This window comes from Augochlora pura, chromosome 3 (genome assembly GCF_028453695.1).
Source record: "Augochlora pura isolate Apur16 chromosome 3, APUR_v2.2.1, whole genome shotgun sequence".
NCBI lineage: Eukaryota > Metazoa > Arthropoda > Insecta > Hymenoptera > Halictidae > Augochlora > Augochlora pura.
The window spans coordinates 6,001,140-6,027,077 of record NC_135774.1 but is presented as its reverse complement, the minus strand read 5'-3'; the positions used below and the strand labels follow the sequence as shown (position 1 = coordinate 6,027,077).

Sequence of the window (25,938 nt, the reverse complement as noted above, 5' to 3'; positions counted from 1 at the left end):
ACTAACATTATTTTATAGTATTTTAAACTTGCGGTTAGGAATAAGAAAAAGTTAGAAACGAATATGTTTTTAATGGGTTGTTGATAGTTTTCTGATTTATAGGAGTCTAATTATGACATAGTTTGGAAAAATATTTCCGATGCTAATGAAATTTTCATTATATTTAGCTTTTTTTGTTAATATTTTACGATTTCTATATTTTAATGTTATATTTTATTATTTTTACATTATATTTCAATATTTCTATATCATGTTGCAATATTTATATATTGAGATATTAAACTATTGCTACGTTGAAATGTTGAAATATTGAGATATAATATTGATATAGAATATTGAAATATTCTATTTTTGAAATATTGAGATGTCAAAATGTTGAGATACTAATATTAAAGTATTGAAATATTAAAATATTAACTACAACTATATACCCAGTATTCGATATTGAATATTGTGTATCCAATAGTCAACATCGAACACTAAATATTCTTTACGATATCGATTATTAAATATTGCCAAATAGATTCGCCATAATTATCGCAGCCAAACCAATTCTGACATACTGTCGTACTTAACCCATTTTGGCGAAGGTGCTCGGTCAGCCCTTTATTCTCCTGTTTCGTTTACCAGACAAGGGAGAATTACGACGGAAAATTCTTTTGAAACTAATGGAAGGGAGTTCCATCTACGGTGGACAGACGTGTATTTCCTTGGGAAAATTCTGTCCAGCAGAATTCTACCTCTAACTAACTGGTTTTCCCGCCCTTAAGTCCGTCTCTTTTTCTTCCTCGTCCTCGTCGTCGTCGTAACACTATTCGCCCACGGAAGATTCTCTCTTCGGATTCAGCACACGGAGGGGCAATAATGCGCGGCGTGGAACGGCGAGCACTTTGTCACCATAGGACTCGCCCCATGTATCGTATAAACCTCGCGACCACCTACGCCATTCGTTGTTTAACATTTCGCGCTACATGTATTCGTTTCGTTTCTTTTGAAAAATCAGATACACCTTTCCTTCTCGAGTACAGTTTGCTGCCTAGTTCGCTGTTTTACGGCGAATAGAAATAATTGCATCGATTGCAGAACAGAGACCGATGAGCAGTGGACGTCTTAAAGATGGTCATTTTGTGTCCGCTTTTTATTGCTGGATATTTTTAAGTCGTCTTAACGAGGGCACTGATTGGACGTTCATTACGTGTCCACTTTAGTCCTAAACGTCTTAGCAACGTTCATCTTCACTAATTCGTGGAGACGTGTTAAAAACATTTTTTAGGACAGAATCAAAACACCTTTTAACCCTTTCCGGACGAGTGCCGGATATATCTGGCGCCCTCGCGACGATCGGTAAAAATAACAAAATTTTATGTAAATATCTCTTAATAGTTTATTTATTTAACGCTTAGGAAATATCTTCTTATAAAGGAGGACTGGTCATGTGCGGCGGCAATTTTCGGCGCGGCGGCGCCTTGTACAGGGAGAGTGTCACGGCTGACACCGAAAGGGTTAAACTTCTGATTTTAGGTCTGGACATTTTACGCTATACAATGAACGTTTCTTAGACATTTCAGAGACATCTCGAATGTCTTACACCAGACGTCTCAAAGACGTTCGTGTACTGTGTGGACAATATAACATAATATAATAAATGTAATCAATAGATGACTTAAAAACGTCCATTTTACGCCCAGTTTAGGACTGAATATCTTACGTTCAAAATGAGACGTCTTCAAGACATCTCGAAATTGATGACTTCAGAGGTTAGAAGAACGTCCAATCTAGGGCGTCTTAATGATATCTAAAAAATGTTTTGATTTATAACACAAGACATCACATAATTATGACTTTTTATAATTATGACTTTTCATAATCATGACTTTTCATAATTATATATTACCATAATTATATATTTATAATAATTTTAATTTTGTAACAATCTTAACTTCACAATAGTTATATATTTACAATTACAAAAATATATTTCTCATATTAAGAGAAAGATTTAGTTTTAGATGACGTTGGAGTCTAACGATTTGGTTTTAGATTTCAATGATTCTTAGTAATTAACACATTCGTCCGATAATTTTTTGCACTTTCATTCACAAAATGCCGGCATTTGTTGACACTGTCTATATAATCGATATATTTTATATAAAAACAACGTAACACGTTAAAAATCATATACTTTTCAGTAATGGTTATAATTATACCATCTTCGGTTCAAATTATGTCCGTTTGGTAAAAATATATTAGAGATTAATGTATTTCGAATTAACAGAAGAAAAATCAATTATTTTCTGTAATATACAAATGACGAATTTTTTCGAATTGTTTACGAAATCACGAGTTTTCGTTGTGCCGACGAATATGTGTTAACACAACCATCATATTTCCATCAAAGAACGCTTCAACATAGCGAAAAATCGAAAATAGAATCGCAGGAATCACAGTCGGAAGGTCCTCGAAAAATCGCCGTACTTAATCGGATTTTTCCCGTGGAATCGTACCTTCTCACGGGGCTTGTCTCTCCTCCTCTTCGATTTCCTTCGACTCTAACGACCTTACAATAGCTCCTGGGAAAGCCGTGGCTCGAATATGTTGCCGCTGGACCGGCCGGACTACGGTAAATCCGACGGAGGCGAAACTTTCCCGAAGATAACGATTTTCCGCGATCCCCTAACTGCGCCGAACGAGCTATCTCGTCGTTTATAATAAACACTGGCGGAGGAAAAGTTCCTCGTTTCTCTGCAATATCGTTTCGCCAGCGCCACCACCCCACCCATCCCCCAACCATAAACATGCTGCAGTGTCCATGGGGGTTCGTTAACGACTTTTCATTGAGTTTTCTCGTTTTTGAGTCCCGTTGTCTCTCGCGTACCTGCGAATGCTGAATTCGATAATATTTAGGCGCGCACCGTCCTTTAAATGTCATTCGACCGTCTTCGAAACGTTCTTCAGGCGTCTAATTTTAGTTTAGATTTTAGTTTTACGCCGTAAAATGGACGTTTTTGAGACGTCTTATTTCAGTCGTTGCTTGTACATTCAATTTGGAGCGCTGTGAAGACGTTTCTTAGGCATAGAGCATTCTGTCTTAGGCCTCGAAAAAAACCCTGTATTAGAATTCGAGACTTCCTTTAAGTGTCTCTGAAACGTCCTCTAAATGTTTAATTTTGGTATCGAAAGTTTTATGGCCTAAAGTGGACGCCTTTATGACGTATTGTTTCAGACGTTGCAAGGACTTCCAATTACTATTACTACATATACTATAGTATGACTAATACATAAGTTAATATATATTAATACATAAGTAAATATATATTAACTTATATATTATTATATATCCGAGCGTTACCTTAATCGATAATAACATTAATTCAATAACAACACCAACAAAATTAACTTTACACGCGAATCGCAATACAACTGTATACTGTACGTCCATCGAAATGATATTCCGTCATCGAGCAGATTTATTTGAGCCCTTCTTTCCGGATAAATTATAATTAACAGTGCGCCGCGAAGTGTTTCCTGTTTCACAGAAACGTATCCATATCAAACGGAGCAACGCACATTTGTTTAATTGCATTTATTTAATTGTAAACTCGCGGATCCGGAATTAATCAGAGACGAGTTTGACAACGATGAATCACATATCCCATTGAAGACGGGGCGAATGAAATTACAGGGCGAATTCATCAAGGAAACGATCCTGTTGATATCCGGTAATTTTATAGCTGGTATAATATTTATCGCTGCATGCTTTATATTAACCGTCAAGCAAACGAATACACGTCGGAGCCCCGAAATCGCGAAACAATATCATTTATTTATGAATCCTCGATGGAAGATTCGCGTTGGCGCGCGTTATGGCGATATAATTAGTTGGGAAGTGACAAATGTCGCGCAGGAAAGTCGCTCGGACTATCAATACTTAATAGTTAATATTTAAAATTCAATATATTTAACACAAAATATTCAGTATTCACTTATTCAATGTTCAGTATTCAATATCCAACATCTAATATTCGATACCCAATATCAAGGCCTATAAATCTCAGAAATAACGAAATTAATGAATTTGAATAGTTCTTTTAATTAGTTTCTAATACTCAATATCCAAGATCTAATATTCGATATTCAATATCAAAGCCTATAAATCTTAGAAATGACGAAATTAATGAAATCGAATAGATGTTTTAATTAATGTTTAATATTCAATGCTAAATATTCTGAATAGATTGCAATATTCACTATTCAATATCCTGAATTGATTACCATATTCATTCCTTAATATTCAATATTTTAAATATATTACGAAAGTCAATATTCATGAATCATCAATATTACCAATACTTTCTTATATAAAATTGACATTATTTTCTACCTAATGTAGGACATATATATGGATATATATCTTGTTAATTTTCTTTTATTATATCAGTTACTATGTTTAGTACATCTATAGTAAATATTCTGTACAAATATAGAATTTACAAATTCTTAATTTTCCGTTATTACGTAAAAAAAACATTCTCGACAATTCAAACTACACGTCACTACCCCAACAGAAAAAACGTCCTGAATTTTCGCATCCACGTCGAACGCGTTTCGCCATCGTCAAGCCCAGTTTTTCCGCAAAGCTACGCAACGAGCGCCACGCTACAATTCCGATAATTCCGTGTGCTTGAGACTCCGATAATATCGGATCATCCAATCCGCCAGATTATCGGACTACGTTTGTAATTCCATGGGAACGAGTAGAACGATGGCGAAAAAACGTGGCCGAATAATGCGGGCCTGCGATTCATCGGCGGAAAATAACGCGGGGCGCGTGTATTGCGCGCATCGCGCGCGAACTGTCTCGTGTTTCACTGGATACCAGGTAATTACTGGTCGCTAATTAAATTACTTGCGTTCGGTGTTTTAAATCGACATGTTCGTATGGCGGGACGTGGGCGGGGCCGCCGGATTATTGCAGCGAATCATTGGACGCGGGATTATCGGGGTTTTGCCGCATTGGATCGGCGAGAAAGTAATTCGCAGTAGGAGTGCGTTTATCGGAATTCATTTCACCGCGTTATTGGCCTTTTAATATCCGAGCTGGGTTTAGCGATCTTTTGTTTCTTTGGTTTATTAAGGGAAATTATGGAACAAGATAAATATAGATAGAATAAACGCGATATATTATCGAGAGTGTAGCAACATATATAAGAGGTACTTGAGGTCATTCGAAGTGAATAGATAAAGTAGTCAATACTCAATATACAATATACGATATTCAACTGTCAATATTTAATCTCCAATATTCAATAAATCATTATTTAATATCCAGTGTTCAAACTTCAATATTCAATACTCAATACTTAAAATTCCGTATTCAATACTTAATAATTTGTATAGATTACAATATTCACTACTCAATATTTAATATTATGAATAGATTAAAATATTCCACATTTAACCCTTTCGGTACGAGCACTCTGTCCGCCATGACGCTCTTGCTGTACGAGGCCCCGCGCCGAAAATTGCCACCGCACATGACGAGTCCTCCTTTATAAGAAAATATTTCTTAAGCGTTAAAGAAAAACTGTGCTTAATAAAACGACATTTTTAACAAAAGTGTTGCTTGTAACTTAAGAGATTCTCAGAGGTATATAAAATATTAAGATTTATTTATATAAAATTCTGTTATTTATACCGGTCATATCCGGGATGGATATATCGCCGGATATATCCGGCACTCGTGCCGAAAGGGTTAATACTCAAGTCAATGTTTCAAATTCAATATCTAACATGTGGTATTCAACAGTTAATACTTAATGTTCAATCTTTGATGTTCAACATGCAATAGTTAATATTCAATATCCAATATTTACTATTCAATGTTCAAACTTAAATACACAATACTCAATACTTAAAGTTCAATATTCAATATTCACTATTTTAAATAGATTATAATAACCAATATTCGATACCCAGTATTTAATATTTTGAGTAGATTACAGTATTCGATATTCAATATTCAATACTCAACATTCAATATCCAGTATCCGATATTCAACCGTGAATATTCAGTAGCTAATATTCAATATCGAATATTCAATATTCCATGTTCAAACTTCAATACTCAATACTTCAAATTCAATATTCAATATTTTCAATAGATTATAACATTCAATATTCAGTATGTAATATTTATTATTCAATATTAAATGTTTAATATAATGTTCAATATATTGTATATGGAACATTCAATATTGACTGTTGAATATTGAATATCGAGTATTGACTGTTAAATATCGGATATTGAATATTTGACATTGATTATTGAATATTTAATATCCAGTATTAAATATCGAATATTGAACACTAAACATTTAATATTTATTATTCAGTATTACGTATGAAATATTAAACGTTGAATATTATCTTTTGACTGTTGCATATTGAATGGACCGAGAGAGCATTATACTCTTCATATCCGTCGGTCGACCGCGACGTATTATATCTCACCCACGATACATAGTCCGGTGAAAGGGTTGGGGGAGGCATAGGGAGGGAGGGGGTGTGGGTTATCACGACTCTTATAGAAACCTAACGGGCAACCTTAACCCTTTATTTTCCAACCGTTTAATTGCACGGCACACATGCATCGTCCGCGATCAACCGCGCCGATAGAAACGAGACAAAGTTCAAGACCGTGGAGAAAGAGAGAGCGTGAGAGAGAGGAAGAGAGAGAAGCAGCCAGTTTCGCAGAAGGAAGTTGCCAAGACGTCCTCGGGGAACGGCCGGCACGTGACCTCTGACCCGAATCGACTGCGCCTGGGACAAGCGATCATGGCCGCGACTATGTTGCGCTGTATACCTCCGTCTTCTTCTTCTCCTGCCTGCCTGCCACCTTCTTCTCACCACCCTATGTCCCTTGCGAAGAAATAATAAATGTATATCACGTACAAGAATGCTTATAGATATATCGATAATCCGATATATCAATATTATATCGTATTTCAATATTTCATTTCCTCAATATTTAAATTATTTTAATGTCTTAATATTTCAATATTAAATATATATTAATATTCTTCAATATATCAATATTATAGTATTTCGGTATATTATTTAATATGTACAATATTATATTATTATTATATATAATAAATTAACCTAAAAAATATATATATCCACATCTTAAAGAAAACTGATAATTTAATCACAAGAAACTTGTTCCCGTAGAAAACACCGTCGTCGGCCATATTACGCAGTGTAATTCGTAATTGCAAATAAAAGCCTTAGCTAAACAGTTAATTAGAATCACTATACCTCAATTCAACAAAATACACTCATCAAGAAATCCTCTTTGTTCCAGGTGGTAGTAGAGAGCTCCACCATGGGCCTCGAATACGGCGACCTCGAAATCGACCCAGGCGCTCCGGTGAACGCGGACCTCCTGTTCGACTCTCAGCTGATGCACCTCTACGTGATGACGAATAAAACAGTGTTCAAGGTCAAGGTGCAAGAGTGCTCGGTGTACAAGACCTGTCTGGAGTGTCTCGGCGCGAAAGACCCTTACTGCGGCTGGTGTTCGCTGGAGAACAAGTGCAACCTGCGCCGCGACTGCCAGGACGCGGCGAAGGACCCCCTCTATTGGATTTCGTATAAAAGCGGCAGGTGCACGGCGATCACGAACGTGAATCCGGACCTGCTCCAACGGACCACCGCCAGGACACTCGAGCTGGTGATCGAGAACCTGCCGACACTCCCCGGACAGTTCCTCTGCGCCTTCTCCACCCTGGACAAGACTCTGATCACGAACGCCTCGCGGAAGTCCTTCGGCGTGAACTGCACCACGCCCAGGACAGACCTGTTGCCGCCAATACCGCCTGGCCAGCACCATTTCGTCGCGAAACTCTCTGTCAGGATGACCAACGGACCTGATCTCGTCGCTACCAATTTCACCTTCTTCGATTGCAACACATACAGCTCCTGCACACAGTGCGTCTCATCCAGTTTCCCCTGCGACTGGTGCGTCGACGCGCACAGGTGCACGCATGACACGGCTGAGAACTGTAGGAATGATATATTGGTTACTGGGATTAATGTAAGTATTGGTTTATTATGGACTTTTTGGGGGGAAAGTATTTAGTGGGTTTATAAATGTTGCATTAAGATAACGTTAAAAGGCTTTTTATGTTATTTCGATATTTTAGTATCTCCATGTTTTGATATATCAATATCTCAACATTTCAATAATTTACTATTTCAACTAATTTACTACTTCAATATTTCAATATTTCAACATTATAATATTTCAAAGTATTATAATTCGATATATCAATATTATTACAGTACTTCAATACTCCAATATCGTAATATTTAAAATATATTAACACTCCGATATATCAATATAAATAGTTTTACCAATATAAATAGTATATAAATAATAATTTATCAATATAAATAGTAAATATCCCAATATCTTCATATTTCAATATTTCTATATTATAATATTTCATTATTTTAATATGTCAAAATCTTAATATTTCAATATCCAATTACTTCAATACATCAATACTCCCATATTTCAGTATTACAGTATTTCAATATTCCAATATCTTAATATTTCAATATTTCATTATTGAAATATAGACATATAATATTGAAATATTGGATACTAATATACAGAAATATTATATTGAAATATTGCATATTAATATATAAAAATAATATATTAAAATATGTCAATATGATATTGAAATTCTATCTATTAATACATCGTAATATTTATATTAGGTTGGTGCATATGAAATGTCAGATGTTTAAGTGAATATATGGAACTGTATATCTTTTTTCAAAAGTTGTTGATTTAATGCAAATCTACCCCGTTTGCTTCATTACACTTTTTTCAAGGAGATTTCAATACAGAAATGCCTGTCTTAAACAAATTCTGATCTTTAGAATTAATAAACTCTGATGTGGAATATTTTAGACTGTCTTGATTTATATTCTATTTAGCCCGTAAAAACTGTTCTAAATGTTTTAAATAGTGAAAGTCGGTTGGCGAAAGATCTATATTCTACAGAATTTTATATTTTACTTCATTTAATTTCGCAATTGTTTTGTACGACGTATGCGTAGTTTTTATGGGCTGAACAGTATAAATGGAGATAAATGATATCTGAAAAATTCCATACTATAGTTTATTCATCCGAAAAATCAGAATTTCTTGAAGACAGACATCGATGAATTAAACTCGCGTTGGGAAAAGTGATTGATTAAATCATTAGCTTTTGAAAAAAGTTTTATACACTCAATTAAAAATCCGATATTTCATATGCACCAACCTAATAATTTTTGAGAATATACGTGTACCCCAAGAAATATTTCACCTTAAAATATCTTCGGTTGCAAATAGTAAAAAATATGTACCCATTTAGTCCTTTGTAGAAGAGGTATAGTAAAATCGTCAACATGGCGTTAAGCGTAACGGCTAATTTCATTTTCCAGAGAATGGGCCCAAGCTACAGAAGCGGTCCCGCCTTCTGTCCAACGATGAACGCGACGGACACGCAAGAGATCCTGGTATCAGCCGGTGTTAAACAAGGAATCCGCGTCAAAGTGCACATCATTGGGGTAAGAATGCACTCACTAGACTAATACATTTCTTAAGAAGACATCAATCTCCGTACGCTCCCGGAACATCGCCTAATAACAGATTAATATGAAATTAATTAACACAACGTCGTACAGTGATTGGATCTTATGAGCACTCAAAGTAAAATCATTCCTAAAGTAATTAATTATCGACCGGATAACCTTACTAACTTTTTAAACAATGTAGAGTAATAAATATTGAATATTATAATCTGTTCAGAATATTAAATATTGAGTATTGAACATGTGGCGTTCTAAGGGGTATTATGGATTTGACTGGCGAGGGAAAAGGAAAGGAAGTTGCTTCGTGCCGGATCCGCTAGTAGACTTGTCAGTAAGGGTAAGGTTAGTGACCTTATCAGTAAGGTCAGTGATAAGGGTAAGGACGGTTACGCGGTATATAGAAACAAGGACGGTCTTAGGTAGCTTTCGGGAGAAGAATCCATCTGTCGCCACAAACATTTAATATTTAATATTGAACATTGAATAAAAAATATTAAACATTGAATATTAAAATATCAAAATCACTATTAGGGCAATTATTGTTTATAGAAGAGAAACTCGTTTCCATGTTTATCACCGTGGTCTATATCGCTGTTATTCCTATGATTTTCCATAAGTATCAAAGTACAATTGTTATTACATTTAATTACATTCTCTTGCAATATGCTGTATTTTCAATTGTTTAAACATCATTTAGTAATCGAAATAAAATCATTTCTAAACTACTTAATTATCGATCCAAACACCTTAATAACCTTTTTTAAACAAGCTATAAAGGCGAATCGATTTCTACAGTAAAATAATAAAAATAACAAAAGAACAAAGCATAATAAAATAATAAAATTAACAAAATAACAAATCGTAATGAAATAATAAAAATAGCAAGATAATAAAGGCTAATAAAATAATAAACACAGATATAAAATATATTCATTCCTCCATTTCTTTAAAACCGCACTGTGCGTCGCCGCATGTCACAGCTTGCTTCTACGGCCACCAACCTCTCAAAACAATCCCATCTGACAACCGATACTAATTAACAACGTATTTCTCAGCAATTCATCGTGCAGACGCGCTTCGTCTGCCAGTTCAACATCGAGGGTCGTGTGACGAGCGTTGGGGCCCGGCTATTGGGCGACACGATCTACTGCGAGGAGACGGACTTCTCGTACACGTCCCGTGCCCCGAACATTACCGTGCCGTTCGCGGTGATCTGGGGCGGTTCGAAGCCCCTGGACAACCCGCATAACATCCACCTGGTGATATTCCGGTGCCGCGACATGGCGGACAACTGCGGCATGTGTCTGGCGCTCGCGCCCAAGTACGACTGCGGCTGGTGCCAGAGCTCCGACAAGTGCGAGGTCAAGAGCCAGTGCAACTGGGGCACCAGGGTCTGGCTGAACAGGAACCAGACATGTCCGAACCCCGTGATACACTCGTTCGAGCCGGTGATGGGCCCCTGGGAAGGCAATACGAACGTCACCATTCGCGGCATTAACCTGGGCAAGACGTTCAATGTAAGCGTATGTCTAAATATATAGATTACTAGGGTGTTCCATAAGTTCCTTCCTTTTTTCTATACGAAATCAATGAACGATATTTTGTTGTTTATGGTTAATTTATTGTGCTGTATATGAACCGATTTAGTCTTTTAGATTCTTCCATCTTTCAGAAAGTCTCATTATGCTCTTTTTCCAAAACAGTTGAGACTCGCTCGCAAAATATTCATCGAGATACGTTTTTATTTCGCTTTCGGATTTCTCACATTTATCACAGAGAGAATTTTCTCAGGTAGAACGTCCAAATCAAACTGTATGATTTTTTGTCTTACGATCAACGCAACATGCGGTCTTACCTTGTCGCGATGGAAAACGACACCTCGTCGATTCGCCAATTCTGCCCGTTCATCGGCTATGGCGATTTTCATTTTATCGAGTTGATTGCAATATTTTGCAGAATTGATCGTTTCACCTTGCGGAAGGAGCTCGTAGTACACTACACCTTTTCAGTCCCACCAAATACACAAAAGAACTTTCTTCGATTAAAGTCCTGGCTTCGTAACAGTTCAAGGTCGATTTTCCTTAGACCAACTGCGTTTTCAATGTACATTGTTATATAAAATCCAAGTTTCGTCGCCAATGATTTGGATCTTTAAAAAAGAATTTGTTTGATCTCGCTGTCGAATTTTCATACCGATTCACATATTCAATCTTGATTAAATGATTCTACACCGTTGTCCTGGGAATGTTAGTGGCATCCAATATCTCGCGGATTTTCATTGAGCATACTCTCAAGGTCATACATAGTGTGGCACAAAGAGACGGAGACGTCTTAGAGATGTCTTCAACATTTTCGGCTGAATATTTCCTGTTGATTTGATTGATATAATGGATTAATCGCTTCTTAAGACTTCAAATATCGCACGACCTTGACATAATGAATTTACGTTTCTTAGGACTGCTAAGCTTCTTAAAATTTTTGAAAACTGCTCTTTGTTGAAACGAAACTTTCGCCGTAGTAACAGGGTTAAGACGCCTCGAATGTCCCCCACGAACGGCCTAGAAACGTTTTGTGTTACAAATTCAGACCTTTCTTAGACGTGTTTAACCCCTTGCACTATTATAACGAGTCAGACTCGTGATACAGATTCCATGCAAGATCTACTAAAAATCAATATCATTAATTTCTTCCACATCGAAATAAAAATAAATTCTTCTGTTATCAAAGCTTAGAAACAAAAGTACATAAAGACGATAAAAAGAACAAAATTGTCTAGTTTTTATTAAAAATGTTAAGGATAAATGAGTGCTGAACAACGCAGTGTGAAAGGAATCGTAGTGCAAGGGGTTAAAAGATCCTTTTAATGTCTAAAAGTCATTTCATAACGGATGTCTTAAAGACAGCTTAAGAACGTCGCGAATTGAACGTCCTTTTAAAGTTTCAAATGGATTAAGATGTCCAAAGAACGTTTTAAAGACATCTAGAGGACGGTCCAAAGACGTATTAACTTGTAAAACGGGACATTTCTAAACCTAAAAGACATTTTAACATTATCCCAAATTGGATGCTTGTTTAACGTGTGAAATAAGACGTCTTAAAAATATTCAGTAACACAGGACGTTTCTAAGACCTCTATCAGAAATTCGGGACGTTTCTAAGACTTCCAATTTAGATGTTTTAAACTTCTAAAGGACGTTTTAAATACGTACAAAATACGTCTTGATTTCTACAACAGAATGTTTTTAGGCCGTTTCTAGAGCATTTATAAGATATTCCTGACGTCTTAAAGCAGTAAGTCTTTTTCTATGTCTCGAACATCCTACAGACGTCTTAAAAACTTGTTTCAGCAACCTGTAACACGCGTGCCTAAAAAAACACCACGCATCTATGCACGCGCATATTAAATACATATGTATACACATTAGAAATACACATATGCAACCTTGATCTCTGAAATTTACCTACACCGGCTACAACAGTACCCAAATAACAATTCAGCAAAAATTTAACGAAAAACCATCGTCTTCTAATTCCATCTTTCTGATCGCAGGACATCTTTCGCGGCGTGATGGTGGGCGGCATGAGCTGCGAGCCCTACGAGGAGCTCTACATGCGAACCAAGCAGATTGTATGCCGCGTAGACGGACCAGGCATTGAGGAGACTCGCAGCGGGCCGGTGGTGGTCGAAATCGAGGCGTACCGCGGCGAATCGAAGAACAACTTCGAGTTCGTAAACCCCCGAATCTTCTCGATCTCGCCTCAATACGGACCAGTGAGCGGCGGCACGACAGTGACGATCACCGGTCGGCACATGAACGCGGGCAGCCGGATCGAAGCGTTCATCGGCAACTACACCTGCTCGATAATCAGCACGGAGCCGAACGAAGCGCTCTGCATGACCAGCGCCAGCGACAAGAAGAAGCGAGGCGTGGTGCAGATGAGGTTCGACGGGGCTTCACGGTTCTACGACGGAGCCACGTTCGAGTACGTGGACGACCCTACGATCGAGAGCGTGGAGAGCGGCGTGGCCAGCCAGGTGAAGATCCCGAAGGGCATCCCGGCGGGCGGTATCAAGATATCGGTCACCGGGAAGAACCTCGGGTTCATCCAGAGCCCACAGATGTACGTCTACTACGACGAGAAGATGTTCGTGTCCCAGTGCGAAGTCCACAGTCAGGAGAAGATGATCTGCAAGTCGCCGACGATTGAGCTGCCGGAGGACACCGTGCTGGACGCGGAAAACCCGATCCCGTTGGTCTATGGTTTCCGCATGGACAACGTGACGGGGGTGCAAAACCTGACGCAGAAAGGCTTCCACAAGTTCCTGCTGTACCCGAATCCGATCTACAAGGAGTTCGACGAGGAGATTAAATATTACAAGAGCGACTACCTGACTATCAACGGACTCTACCTGGACCGCGCCAGCCAGGACTCGGACGTGACCGTGCAGATCGGTAACGCGTTCTGCAACGTGACCTCCCTGTCGCGGCAGCAGGTGACGTGCCGGCCGCCACCGACCCAGCCGCCGGCCCTCGACTTCGAGGGCTTGCCGAACAAGCAGGAGCTACCCGAGGTGATCGTGACGGTGGGCGGCACACTGCGCTACCGCATCGGCAAGATGAGCTATGCGCTCCCGGACAACCTCGACGGACCGCTCTCCAAGCCGGCGTTGATCGGCGTGATCGCCGCCATTGTAATCCTCGTGTTCGTCTTCATCGCGTTCCTCATCGCCTACCGCAGGAAGTCCACGGAGAGCAATAGGGTGCTCAAGAACATGCAGGAGCAGATGGACATCCTCGAGCTCCGTGTCGCAGCCGAGTGCAAGGAGGCGTTCGCCGAATTGCAAACTGAGATGACCGATCTCACCGGTGACCTCACCAGTGGCGGCATTCCCTTCCTCGATTACCGCACGTACGCCATGATGATCCTCTTCCCGAGCGACGACAACAGTCCCGTGCTGCAATGGGACAGACCTGAACTTGCGCGCAAAGAGAAGGGTTTGAGGTTATTTGGACAGCTGATACTTAACAAGACTTTCCTGCTTTTGTTTGTTCGCACGCTCGAGAGCAATCGATACTTCTCCATGAGGGACAGGGTGAACGTGGCGAGTTTGATCATGGTCACTCTACAGAGCAAGATGGAGTACTGCACGGATATTCTAAAGACGCTGCTCGCGGAACTGATTGAGAAGTGCACCGAGGGCAAGAGCCACCCGAAGTTGTTCCTTAGACGGTAGGAATTGCTGTCTATCATCTTTAACGAAAGCGACTTAAAGTTATCGGTTGTCAATGCATTACCGACCGGTTATGGATTTGTTAATTCGTTCCGTGTACTGGGGATAGTAAAAGTCTCTCGCTATGAAAACTGAGAGATCGTTGAAGATATTTGAAGTAATGTTTTCCTTTACAACAATTTTCTACGAGGCGTCATTGACGAGCTATTAACAAAATACGGTGACGGCGAGATATGCGAGATCGTCAAGCGGCCGAGCCAATCAGAGACGAGATCGGTAGGCGGCCGAGTCAATCAGCTGATGAAACTTAGTCGAGCTCGCCTCTCATTGGCGGAAACCTTAGTTGGCAAATTGCGAGACACTTTTGGGAAAATTTATGTAATATTCTTAATATATTAACCCTTAGGACTCTATATGACGCATATATGCGTTTGACTAAAGCTGCCGTTGTGGCCGAAGGACGCAGATATGCGTTTACTCTAAGTCATCGGCGTGGACTGAGGGCGCATATACATATGCGTCTGTCCTTAAATGCTCAGTTCAGTCTAGCAAAAAGTATTCCGTCCCCAGCGACCGTTAGCGCTAGCTGCGCGCCGTCCCTACGGGTCGTTTCGGCCGAAATTATTTAGAGCCCTAAAGGTTAATATATTATCTTTAATACGTAAAATCGTATAATAATGTTCGAAATTACAGTAGGTCGATGTTAAATATTACTTTCTATTTTCATTCCATTTATATTTGACTAGTCGCAGAAGGTATACAATGTCTAAAACAATTATACAGTAATGTTGGAACTTAATGTTTAATTTCTATTTTTATTTTATTTTGATTGTGGAAGGCATCTAATAATATTTAAATTAATTTTTAAAAAAGTATATAATAATATTAGAGCTTGTAATGGCACAATCAAACTCTTTTATTTCAATAATAAATGACAAATTATTGGTCGCTATAACAACGAATTCAAAAGCCACCTGTCGGGGTAAATAGCCAATTAAAGCCAATATTGTCTAACGGTCGGTGAAGTGTTAATTATGGCTGTTATTATGTTCTTTCATAGAACATTATCATTAATATTTAAGCATAAATTTAGTCAATACTCCAATATTCCAATATTATAATATCTCAGTTGAGATATTCCAATATTGAAGTTTTGAAATATGAGAACACTGAATTATTGAGATATTGAAATATTGAAATACTGAAATATTGAACTATTCAAGTATTGAAAAATTAAGATATTGAAGTATTGGAATATTGGAATGTTGAGATATTGAAATATAGAAATATAATATTGAAATATAGAAATGCTATGTTGAAATATGGAAATATTATATTAATATATTCAAGTATTGTATTGATATATTAGATATCAAACATCAGAAGATTAAGGAATATTCTTATTTCATTTCAGAACGGAAAGCGTCGCCGAGAAAATGCTATCGGCTTGGTTCACTTTTCTCTTGTATAAGTTCATGAGAGAATGCGCTGGAGAACCCCTGTACGTACTGTTTCGCGCTGTGAAACAACAGGTTGATAAGGGTCCAGTGGATGCCATCACTTCAGAAGCTAGATACTCCTTGTCGGAGGAAAAACTAATCAGACAATCGATTGATTTTAAGCCAATGGTAACATTCCCTGTAGATCGAAGATTGAGATTCTTTACAATCACGTTGCTGTTTATGTTGAAACGTTGGATATTTAGTCATTCTTACGTGTTCTGTCATGTATCTTCCTTTTTTTTGAACTTTCGTATTTGGCTTTATTTCTACATTTCTTTCAAATGGACTGCGAACGACGTGCAAATGGCCTACGAATGGCTTAAAAATCCAATAGAATGTTTTAAAAACTTCTTGATTTAAAATATAGAACGTTCGTAGGACATATGAGAAACCTTAAAGACATCCATGAAACGTCCATAGCCGTCTTGATTGAAATAATGGGACGTTTCTAGAAAGTTCGTAGGACATTCGAAACGTCCAAAATCTAAGAATCGTTATAAAGACGTCCAGGAGTCGTTCATGATACGTCCAAAAGACGTTTAAAACATGTTTCAACGACATCTAAAGACGCTTTGATTTGTAACACAGGAAATTTCTAGAACGTTCGTAGGATATTCGACACGTCTTAAAGACATTCAAAATCTAGAGATCACCATAAAGATATCCATAAAACGTTTACAAGTTGTTTTTTAAACGTCTAGTTAAACGTTTCTATCACAAAAGTGTTAGAAATGTCCTGTGTTACAACTAAAAACGTCTTTAAGACGATTTTTAAGTTGTTTAGTCGTTTTAAAGATGTCTTAAATTAGACGTCCTCTTTATGACTTTAAAACTTATGTTAAGGAACATTTTTTGAGCGTCCTAACGACGTCCTCAATTCGACGTCCTTTTAATGTCTTACATAAAACATACTTAGCGAGTTCCGCGAATGTCTTATAAACGGCCTAGAAATGGTCTCTAGACATCCTGTCGATATAAACGTCTTTAAAACATATTTTAGACGTCTTTATGCCGTTACAAAGACATCTATTATAAGACGTCTTTAAAACATCCACTGCTTATGGGGTATAGCAATTAGTTTTCATTTCATATATCATTTTATCATATTACATTTTATTCATTAAAGTTCAACGAACAGATCTACACAATAAAGAAGCTCTTACACTTATTACGTCATTAACTTCATTTTTCATCATTCGTAATTTCGAACCTGACCTGTGACATAAACAACGATGCAAATGTAAATCGACGAGTGACATAACGTTGACATAACTCTGTATATATCTCTTCTTTTATAGACTGTCTACGTATCCATATCTCAACAAACGGTTTTCGTCGGCGGCATGGATCCGAACACGGAAAACGTCCCAGTAAAAGTTCTGGACTGCGACACGATATCCCAGGTGAAAGAGAAGGCCTTGGACACCATTTACAGAGCGACGCCCTACAGCCAAAGACCTAGGAAGGACGATCTTGACCTCGGTAGGACATAAAAACCTCGACTCGACGTAAACCAAGCATTATTTTCGAGCCGGGACAGCATTTACAATAATAAATAATAATAATAATTAATAATAATAATAAATGATAATAAAACAAATGTTTCTCTGTACTTTAGAATGGCGAACCGGTGCATCGGGAAGACTGATCCTGTACGACGAGGACTCGACAACAAAAACGGAGGGCGAATGGAAGAAACGGAACACCTTGAACCACTACAGGGTCCCGGACGGAGCGTCGCTGAACTTGGTGTCGAAGCAGTCGTCGATCTACAACCTGTCGATCCTCTCAGAGAAGACGGACAAGTCGCACAAGTACGAAACCTTGAACCTGAGCAAGTTCAGCTCAGCCAGCCCGCCCCTCTCGCGCGCCACATCGCCGCTCAACCAGAACCACGACGGAGGGCTGAAATGCTGGCACCTGGTCAAACACCACGACTCGGACGCGAGGAAAGAGGGCGACCGCGGCAACAAGATGGTCTCCGAGATCTATCTGACGAGGCTACTTGCAACGAAGGGCACGCTCCAGAAATTCGTCGACGACTTGTTCGAGACGATCTTCAGCACCGCCCATCGAGGCTCGGCACTTCCTCTCGCTATAAAGTACATGTTCGACTTCATGGACGACCAAGCTCTCCACCATGGCATATCTGACCCCGAAGTGGTCCACACATGGAAAAGCAACTCCCTTCCGCTTAGGTTTTGGGTTAATCTAATTAAGAATCCGAATTTCATTTTCGACATACACAAGTCGAACATCGTCGACTCGTGTCTGTCCGTCGTGGCGCAGACGTTTATGGACAGCTGCTCCACTTCGGATCATAGATTAGGTGGGTAGCATATTTGTACATAGACTGGGCACCGTAACTATAGCCCCATTTTTCAGTACTTTGGACTTACGCATAGGAATTGAAAAACGGTGATTTTATCGGCTGCTGTTTTAACATTTTGGAGGTGAATATGTTTTTAATGAGTTTCTGATTGTTTTCTGATTTAAAGAAGTCTAAACACAATATAATTCGAACAAACATTTCTGATATTAATGAAATTCTGATTATATTTAGCTTCTTTTTTGTTAATATTTCAATATTTTTATATTATATTTCAATAGTTCTGTATCATGTTTCAATATTTCTATATCATAATTCAATATTTCAATTTTATATTTCAATATTTCTATACTATAATATAACATTAGTGAATATTATGTTGAAATGTTGATAAATTTAAATATTTAAATATTCAGACGTTAAAATATTATAATATTGAAATATTGATATATTATATAATATTGAAATATTGATATATTATATAATATTATAATATTGAAATATTATAATATGAAAATATTGTTGACTCTTCTGCATTCCTATCCAAAAGTCCAAAATACTCAAAAATGTGAGTTACGCTTCCCATTGTAAAAGAAATTACAGATCTCATTTCCCGATTGTCTACCACAGGTAAGGACTCGCCGAGTTCGAAGCTACTATACGCAAAGGACATTCCTGTGTACAAAGAATGGGTAGAACGTTACTATTCAGATATCAAAGTCATGCCAGCCATATCCGATCAAGACATGAACGCCATGCTTGCCGAAGAGTCTAGGGTAAGTGAAATATATACACAGAATATTACAAACAGTAAATAATTTAAGATGATCCCTACAAAAAAATGAACAAACCCCGAAACGAATGAACATTTCGCCTTATATAAATGTAGACTCGATTAACTCTTTATTCACTGATCATCCAACAGCTTCATGGTTACAAAAAGATGTTAGAATTGTGTTTGGGACTGTGCCATTTTGCTGGTACAGTATTTAAAAGAATCCCCTTGAGATGATATTTGTAGAACAAAATGGCAGATATATTAACAAGCATACAGTCTATGTGTTCGTTCAGTGACTAGATTAGCCTACAATAACTGCACATCTATATTAGGATGTACATATATGGAATTTGTTGGTCTAATGAATTTTCTGTTACAAAAAATTTGTTTTTCTGCACAGTTACACACAACGGAGTTCAACACAAACTGCGCCCTGTATGAGCTGTATACGTACGCGGGCAAATACAACGAACAATTGATCGTGACACTAGAAGAGGACGAGTTCTCGCAAAAGCAGAGACTGGCGTACAAGCTCGAGCAGGTGCACAATATAATGGCGGCGGACAATCCCTGATGCACCATGAACTCTATGAAGCACATGTCGAAGCCTGCCCGCCAAGAGTTACCCTGCTGAATACCAGACCGTAGTCAGGTATTTCGGAGGAAGCACCGAGAGGACTGGCCTATCTTATAATCGATCGTCTCAGGTTTTCCGTGCAAGCCAGTTGTACGCTTAGTATGCGACGAAAATACACAGACACACCTACACTATCACACGTACGCTCAACGCTCGTCGACACAGAAACAAAAGAAGACACATTGCTAAGCGAAGGAAGCTTTACGGGGGAAATTCGAAGGAAAGACGTAAAGTGTTGCTCGAATCGCGGGAACGAACAAAGTCCTCTGTATGGTCGCTGGCAGGCGGGTGTGCGCGGCGACGATCAATTGTACATAAGATACCAAAATCACGATTAATTGTAATAGAATTATTTGATGTGCGAAGGCCACACCGGCCGGCGGCCATGGCAAATAAACAAATGACACGCAACCATAAATGAAAGCAAAAGAAACGGAGATTTCTCGCCAAAGCTGCGCGACTCGGTCGGCGGACAACATTAGGGTTAACGCGAGACGGCGGAGAAAAAGGTAAAAAAAAGAAAGAAACAGACACTAGTGTTATAAGTGAGAGTGTACGAATCGGCCGGTCGATCCCGGTTCCTTGTAAATGTGTTTGAGAACGTCGTCGTCGGGGGATCGGCGATTTTTAACGAAGAAACATTTCCATCCACCGCTGTTAGCTGAAATTTTTTCAATTACGAACTGACGAATTTTACTATGTAAGATTAACTCTAACGATTAACTATGATTCATTAACACATTATGCGTATATTATATATATATATATATATATAATGTATATGTATATATATGTATATATATATATATATATATATATACATGGATGGTATGTCGTATGTATATGTGTACATATATACACTTTGTACCGGCGCAGACGTATGTGTGTATGTATACGCAGTATCTGAGAACGAGCGCGCATACAGTACCGGCTGTTGATTCCATTAATTGCTCCAACATAATTAAATATAAACGCAGCGACGTCAGCTTCGTACCTTCGCGCATGGACCGCGGTACTGTACGCGCGCGTGTTATTTAAAAAAAGTCGCTAAACAAACGGAAGGAGTCGTCCGCGAACCGGAGACAGACTGTGTATTAGTTAATAGGTATTAATCGATAGACTATGGCCGCGCGCGAGGCCAGCTCGATGTGACGGTTGTGTTGAGTGTGCGTGCTTCCCCTTCCTTGGTCTCCAGCTCATCGTTCCGTTTGATTCTTGACCGTCGTTGTGTCGTGCGTCTCACCATCGTTCCTCGCTGTTTCATTGGAAGATCCTGTGATCCCCGTGTCACCCCATCGTGTTTACATGTAGTCGAAGATGCGCCCTTTCCTAGAAAAAACACACACAGAGACAGACAGACAAACAGACAGACTGTACCAATCTTTCTATTCTCTCTCTCTCTATTCCCTTCCCCCTCCTTGTAATGCTTCAACGCCTCCGTCGTCATGTTGTTGTCACTCTTAATTATTGTAATATATAACGGATAACGATCACTGTTGAGTATTGTCTGATTGTAATACATTGATATTGAATTGATATGAATTGATAATCATTAATTAATGCGAGAAAGAAAAGCGTAACATTTAAACTCTGTGGATGTAGCCGTGTTGGTATGGAGCGTTCCAAAGCGAGTGTGTGAGCCGTTCGCGTGCAGACAGCGCCCGGAAACAGCCTCCTCACCCGGGGACGTTTTACCTGCGCGAGAATCTTGACCACCCTCGTGTATTCATTGTAATCTAAACGGAGAAAGGGATCAACGAAGTCCACGGGAATCACTCCACGGGTCTCCTCCACGTTCTCAACCCTTGTGAAACGCACAGCATCTCGACTGCCATTGTATTTAGGTGTCCGCGTAGGTTTAGGTCCGAGAATCCATATCGCCGAAGGGCCAAGCGACCTTCGAGGGCGCTGTCGTCGCGACCGGCTTGTTGTGAATTCGAGTGAAACGGTTCTGTGTATACAAGCGAATGTATGCGCGTGTGCGTGTGTGTGCGTGTCCCGTGCGTCAATTCAATGTGCAGTTGTCAGTGGAGAAAGTATTTATTGCTCAAAAAACATCGGAAGACCGTGTGTGGGAAGTGAAGGCAGCAGGGGAAGGATACGGAGTTGGTAGGAAATGGAAACCGGGGGAGGGCGGCCGACGATTAAAAGGGTTCTAGCAATTAGCGCGGCAGGTGGACGACAATGGATCGCAGACAGGGTACTCCGTCATGTGACGAGGTTCGCAAGAGGAATCTAACTAGACAGAATTTCGCGTCGTTCGACCGTTATGTCGCAACACTAAACGTATCCTAATAACATTGGCAAATCAATTCCTAAAGTTTCCGTGTTTTGTTTTGTATCAACTTATGCGTTGATTAGACAAGCGAGAAAGCTGTTCGACAGATCTCTCTCCGCTCTACAAAACTGTTGTATTCATTTTCTCGTATAACTTAATTTTTCAGGCTTGGAAATGGAACATGTCGGGCGTCTGCCTTCCGGATATTCCATTTCTGAGCCTAGAAAATTATGGAACTTAAATTATATAAAAATAGCAAATATAATAGTTTTATAGAGTCGAGACGGATCTTTCCGAGCACCTTGCTCGTTTTGTTAATTAATGCACAGGTGGTTGTAAAATAAAAAGGAAAATAAAGAGTCTAGGAATTTATTCGTCAACTCAATACACACACACATATATACACACAGGGTGTCATAAAAATGACTCTTAGAATCAGGAAGTGAGAGGTTCCTGACTTGATTTGAAACAACTTTTTTTCTTTGCAAAAATGTTGTGCGAGGCTTTGTTTATGAGTCATTAACGAAAAATAATGACCAATGAGAGGTGAGATCGGCTAGCGTTAGGAGCCCGAGCCAATGAGCGCGACTGAGCATTGAACACTGAACATTGCATATTATCATCTATTCAGAATATTAAATATTGTAATCTATTCAGAATATTGATATTGAATATTGAATACTGTAATCTGGTCAGAATATTAAATATTGAGTACTCAATATTGAATATTGAGTATTGAATATAGGATATTGTAATCTATTGATGATATTGAATATTAAGTATTAACCCTTTGCGGTCTACTCTTAATCGCCAAAGCTATTTATTTGCTTCTTTTTTTTACTTTATACGAAAAATTGAAACATATCATTGTCTTTCATATATATGTATATATTTAAACTTTAAAAAATATTAATAAATTTTCCTTTTTATACGTAATCACGAATATTATGTATTACATATATATATATATATAAGCTAAGTGAGGCCACAAAGGGTTAGGTATTAAATATTGAATATTGCAATCTATTCAGAATATTGATTATTCAATATTCAATATTGTAATTTATTCAGAATATTGATATTGAATATTGTATTCTGTTTAGAATATTGATACTGAATATTGTAATCTATTCAGATTATTGATATAAAAACCAATCTATTCAGAATATTGATATAGAATACTGTAATCTATTTAGAATATTGATTACTGAATATTCAATATTATAATCTATTCAGAATATTGATATAGAATATTCAATATTATAATCTATTCAGAATATTGATATAGAATATGGTAATCTATTTATAATATTCATCATTTAATATTCAATATTGTAATCTGTTCAGAATATTGAATATCGAGATTCAGATTATTGATATTCAGTATTGTAATCTATTTAGAATATTGATATTGAATATTGCAATCTATTCAGAATATCAATATAGAATATCGTAAACTATTCGAAATATTGATATAGAATTCTGTAATCTATTCAGAATATTGATTATTGAGTATCGAATATTATAATCTATTCAGATTATTAATATTCAGTATTGCAATTTACTTAGCTACTGAGTATAGCCGTCTATTCACAATATTGGATATTGAATATCCTAATCCACTCAAAACATTGGGTACCGAATATTATAAAAGACCGCTCAAAATATTGAATATGGAACTAAGCTTCGTCCGTTGTTTTGATAGCTTAGCTGGCGTGAATCGATGCCGCCTCTGATTGGCCACCGTTTTCCGCCAACAACTCTTTAACGACGCCTCGTGCAACATTATCTCGGGCAAAAAAAAAACCTTCAAATCACCTCAGACATCTCCCACAATCCCGAATCGTTAGACATTCTCGTAACGCCCCGCTTAAACAAAACAACAAAAACAAAAAAGCGAAGTCAAAAACCCGATAGAGAAAGAGAGAGTGAGAGAGAGAGGCAAGGAGTGAAACGGACTTGCACCCTCCCCCGCGCACGCCGACTTCAAAATGGTACTAATAAACCCAAAGTGCCTCTGGTAGATTTTTGGGCATAAGCTTGAGTAATAAAGACTACGTAGTGTTTACTTATTAAAAGAAGAGAACGAAGGAAAGCACGACTAACCCACGCGATCGCTGATTGTAATAAAACGATGATAATAATAATAATAATAATAACAATAATAATAACAAATTAAACGAACAAAAAAAAAGCAGAAAAGCAATGGAAAACGGGGAGGAAACGAAGAGGTACGGAGAAGAGTCGAAAACGTTCGAGAAACGGGAAATAATAGCGAAAGAAAGAACAGCGAAAACCGTGTGTGGAAACATAACCTATGGGGTGCGTGTGCGCGCCCCTCTCTCTTCGATTTAAACACGGAAAGACGAAAAACACAAGATCAACGCGAACAAGCTAACCCTGGCGTACCTTGTGTACGCGATGCGTGCGCAAATACACAGTTAGATAGGTATACATATAGTCGGTAGCCTAGTCTCTATGTCAGTGTCTGCCCTGAGTGTCTTTCCCATGGTGTATCCCTATAAAGTGCGTGTACCTCGAACTCCTGGCAAGCGGACGTGCATCTCCCACCCCCCGCGGATCGTCCACCCCCCCCCCCCCTTGATATCATTATTATCATCGTCGTCACGGGGGCCCGCCCCCCCCCCCCCCCCCCCCTTCGTAACGCGTTTAACTGTGCCCGCACATCACGCGTCCTTCGCCACACCACCGATCGGCACGTTTTTGCTAAGTAAATATTATGATTGTATCGATGGTTCCTCATTAATTATGGAATGTACGAGATCCCGATTTGTAAAATTCGACGCTAACCAGACGATTCTGTATCGTTCGCGCGTGGCTTGCTGCCGCCCGGCAGTCTACCGTGTGTGCTGAGATCGTGTTTACGGGGAACGCGCGCCTCTGCGGATGCCTCTGTCGATGAGTGACCGTGTGTGTGTGTGAGAGAGAAAGAAAGAGATATTGCTACGGCAGCCTTGCGATCGTCGCGCTGCATCGAGAGGAATCACGAAGGCGCCGACGACGCAGAAGGACGCCGGGCGCGAGTGTCTGTGGCCGTGCAAGACTGAGAGAGGCAGCGGAGGGAGCCCGCCAATCAATCCGGGGTTGCTCCCTCGCCGCTCGTTTTTACGTGGGTGAACGTTGATTCTGGATTGCACGCGACGAGAGAGACAACGCATCCAGCAAACACGATTTTTACGTTTACGTTTAACGATAGTCATGTTCCTTTCCGATCTAATGATTCTTCTTAATAAAAACGAAATCTATATCAACCTTGCTATCATTATTTTGTACTTGTTTTACTATTTTAATCTTAATATATATATATATTAGGTAAATAAATTTTATATATATATATATTATAAATAACGCCGTTTTTAAGTTATCCGATCTTTATTATTATTATTATTATTTTTGTATAAATGTGTGATTAATAGTACGGATAGTGTAATAATTTTGTATGTTTATTGAACCAAAAATAAATATTATTGATAAAGAATTCAACAATGTCGGCTGCGCTGTCAGCCGTT

At 38.6% G+C, this 25,938-nt stretch overlaps 1 protein-coding gene across 2 annotated transcripts in view; it reads left to right on the top strand.

Annotated features, from left to right (window-relative positions):
• Plexa (plexin A) overlaps positions 1–25,925 on the top strand; it is a 414,526-nt gene extending 388,601 nt beyond the window's left edge. For both annotated transcript variants that reach the window (XM_078177227.1, XM_078177228.1), the window contains 9 exons: positions 7,364–8,095; positions 9,502–9,627; positions 10,707–11,168; positions 13,202–14,883; positions 16,299–16,512; positions 17,685–17,868; positions 18,005–18,715; positions 19,346–19,491; positions 19,894–25,925. In XM_078177227.1, coding sequence (XP_078033353.1) covers positions 7,364–8,095; positions 9,502–9,627; positions 10,707–11,168; positions 13,202–14,883; positions 16,299–16,512; positions 17,685–17,868; positions 18,005–18,715; positions 19,346–19,491; positions 19,894–20,067 — 4,431 coding nt within the window. In that variant the 3' untranslated portion in view covers positions 20,068–25,925. The remainder of the gene's footprint in view (positions 1–7,363; positions 8,096–9,501; positions 9,628–10,706; positions 11,169–13,201; positions 14,884–16,298; positions 16,513–17,684; positions 17,869–18,004; positions 18,716–19,345; positions 19,492–19,893) is intronic.
• Positions 25,926–25,938: the final 13 nt, after the last annotated feature.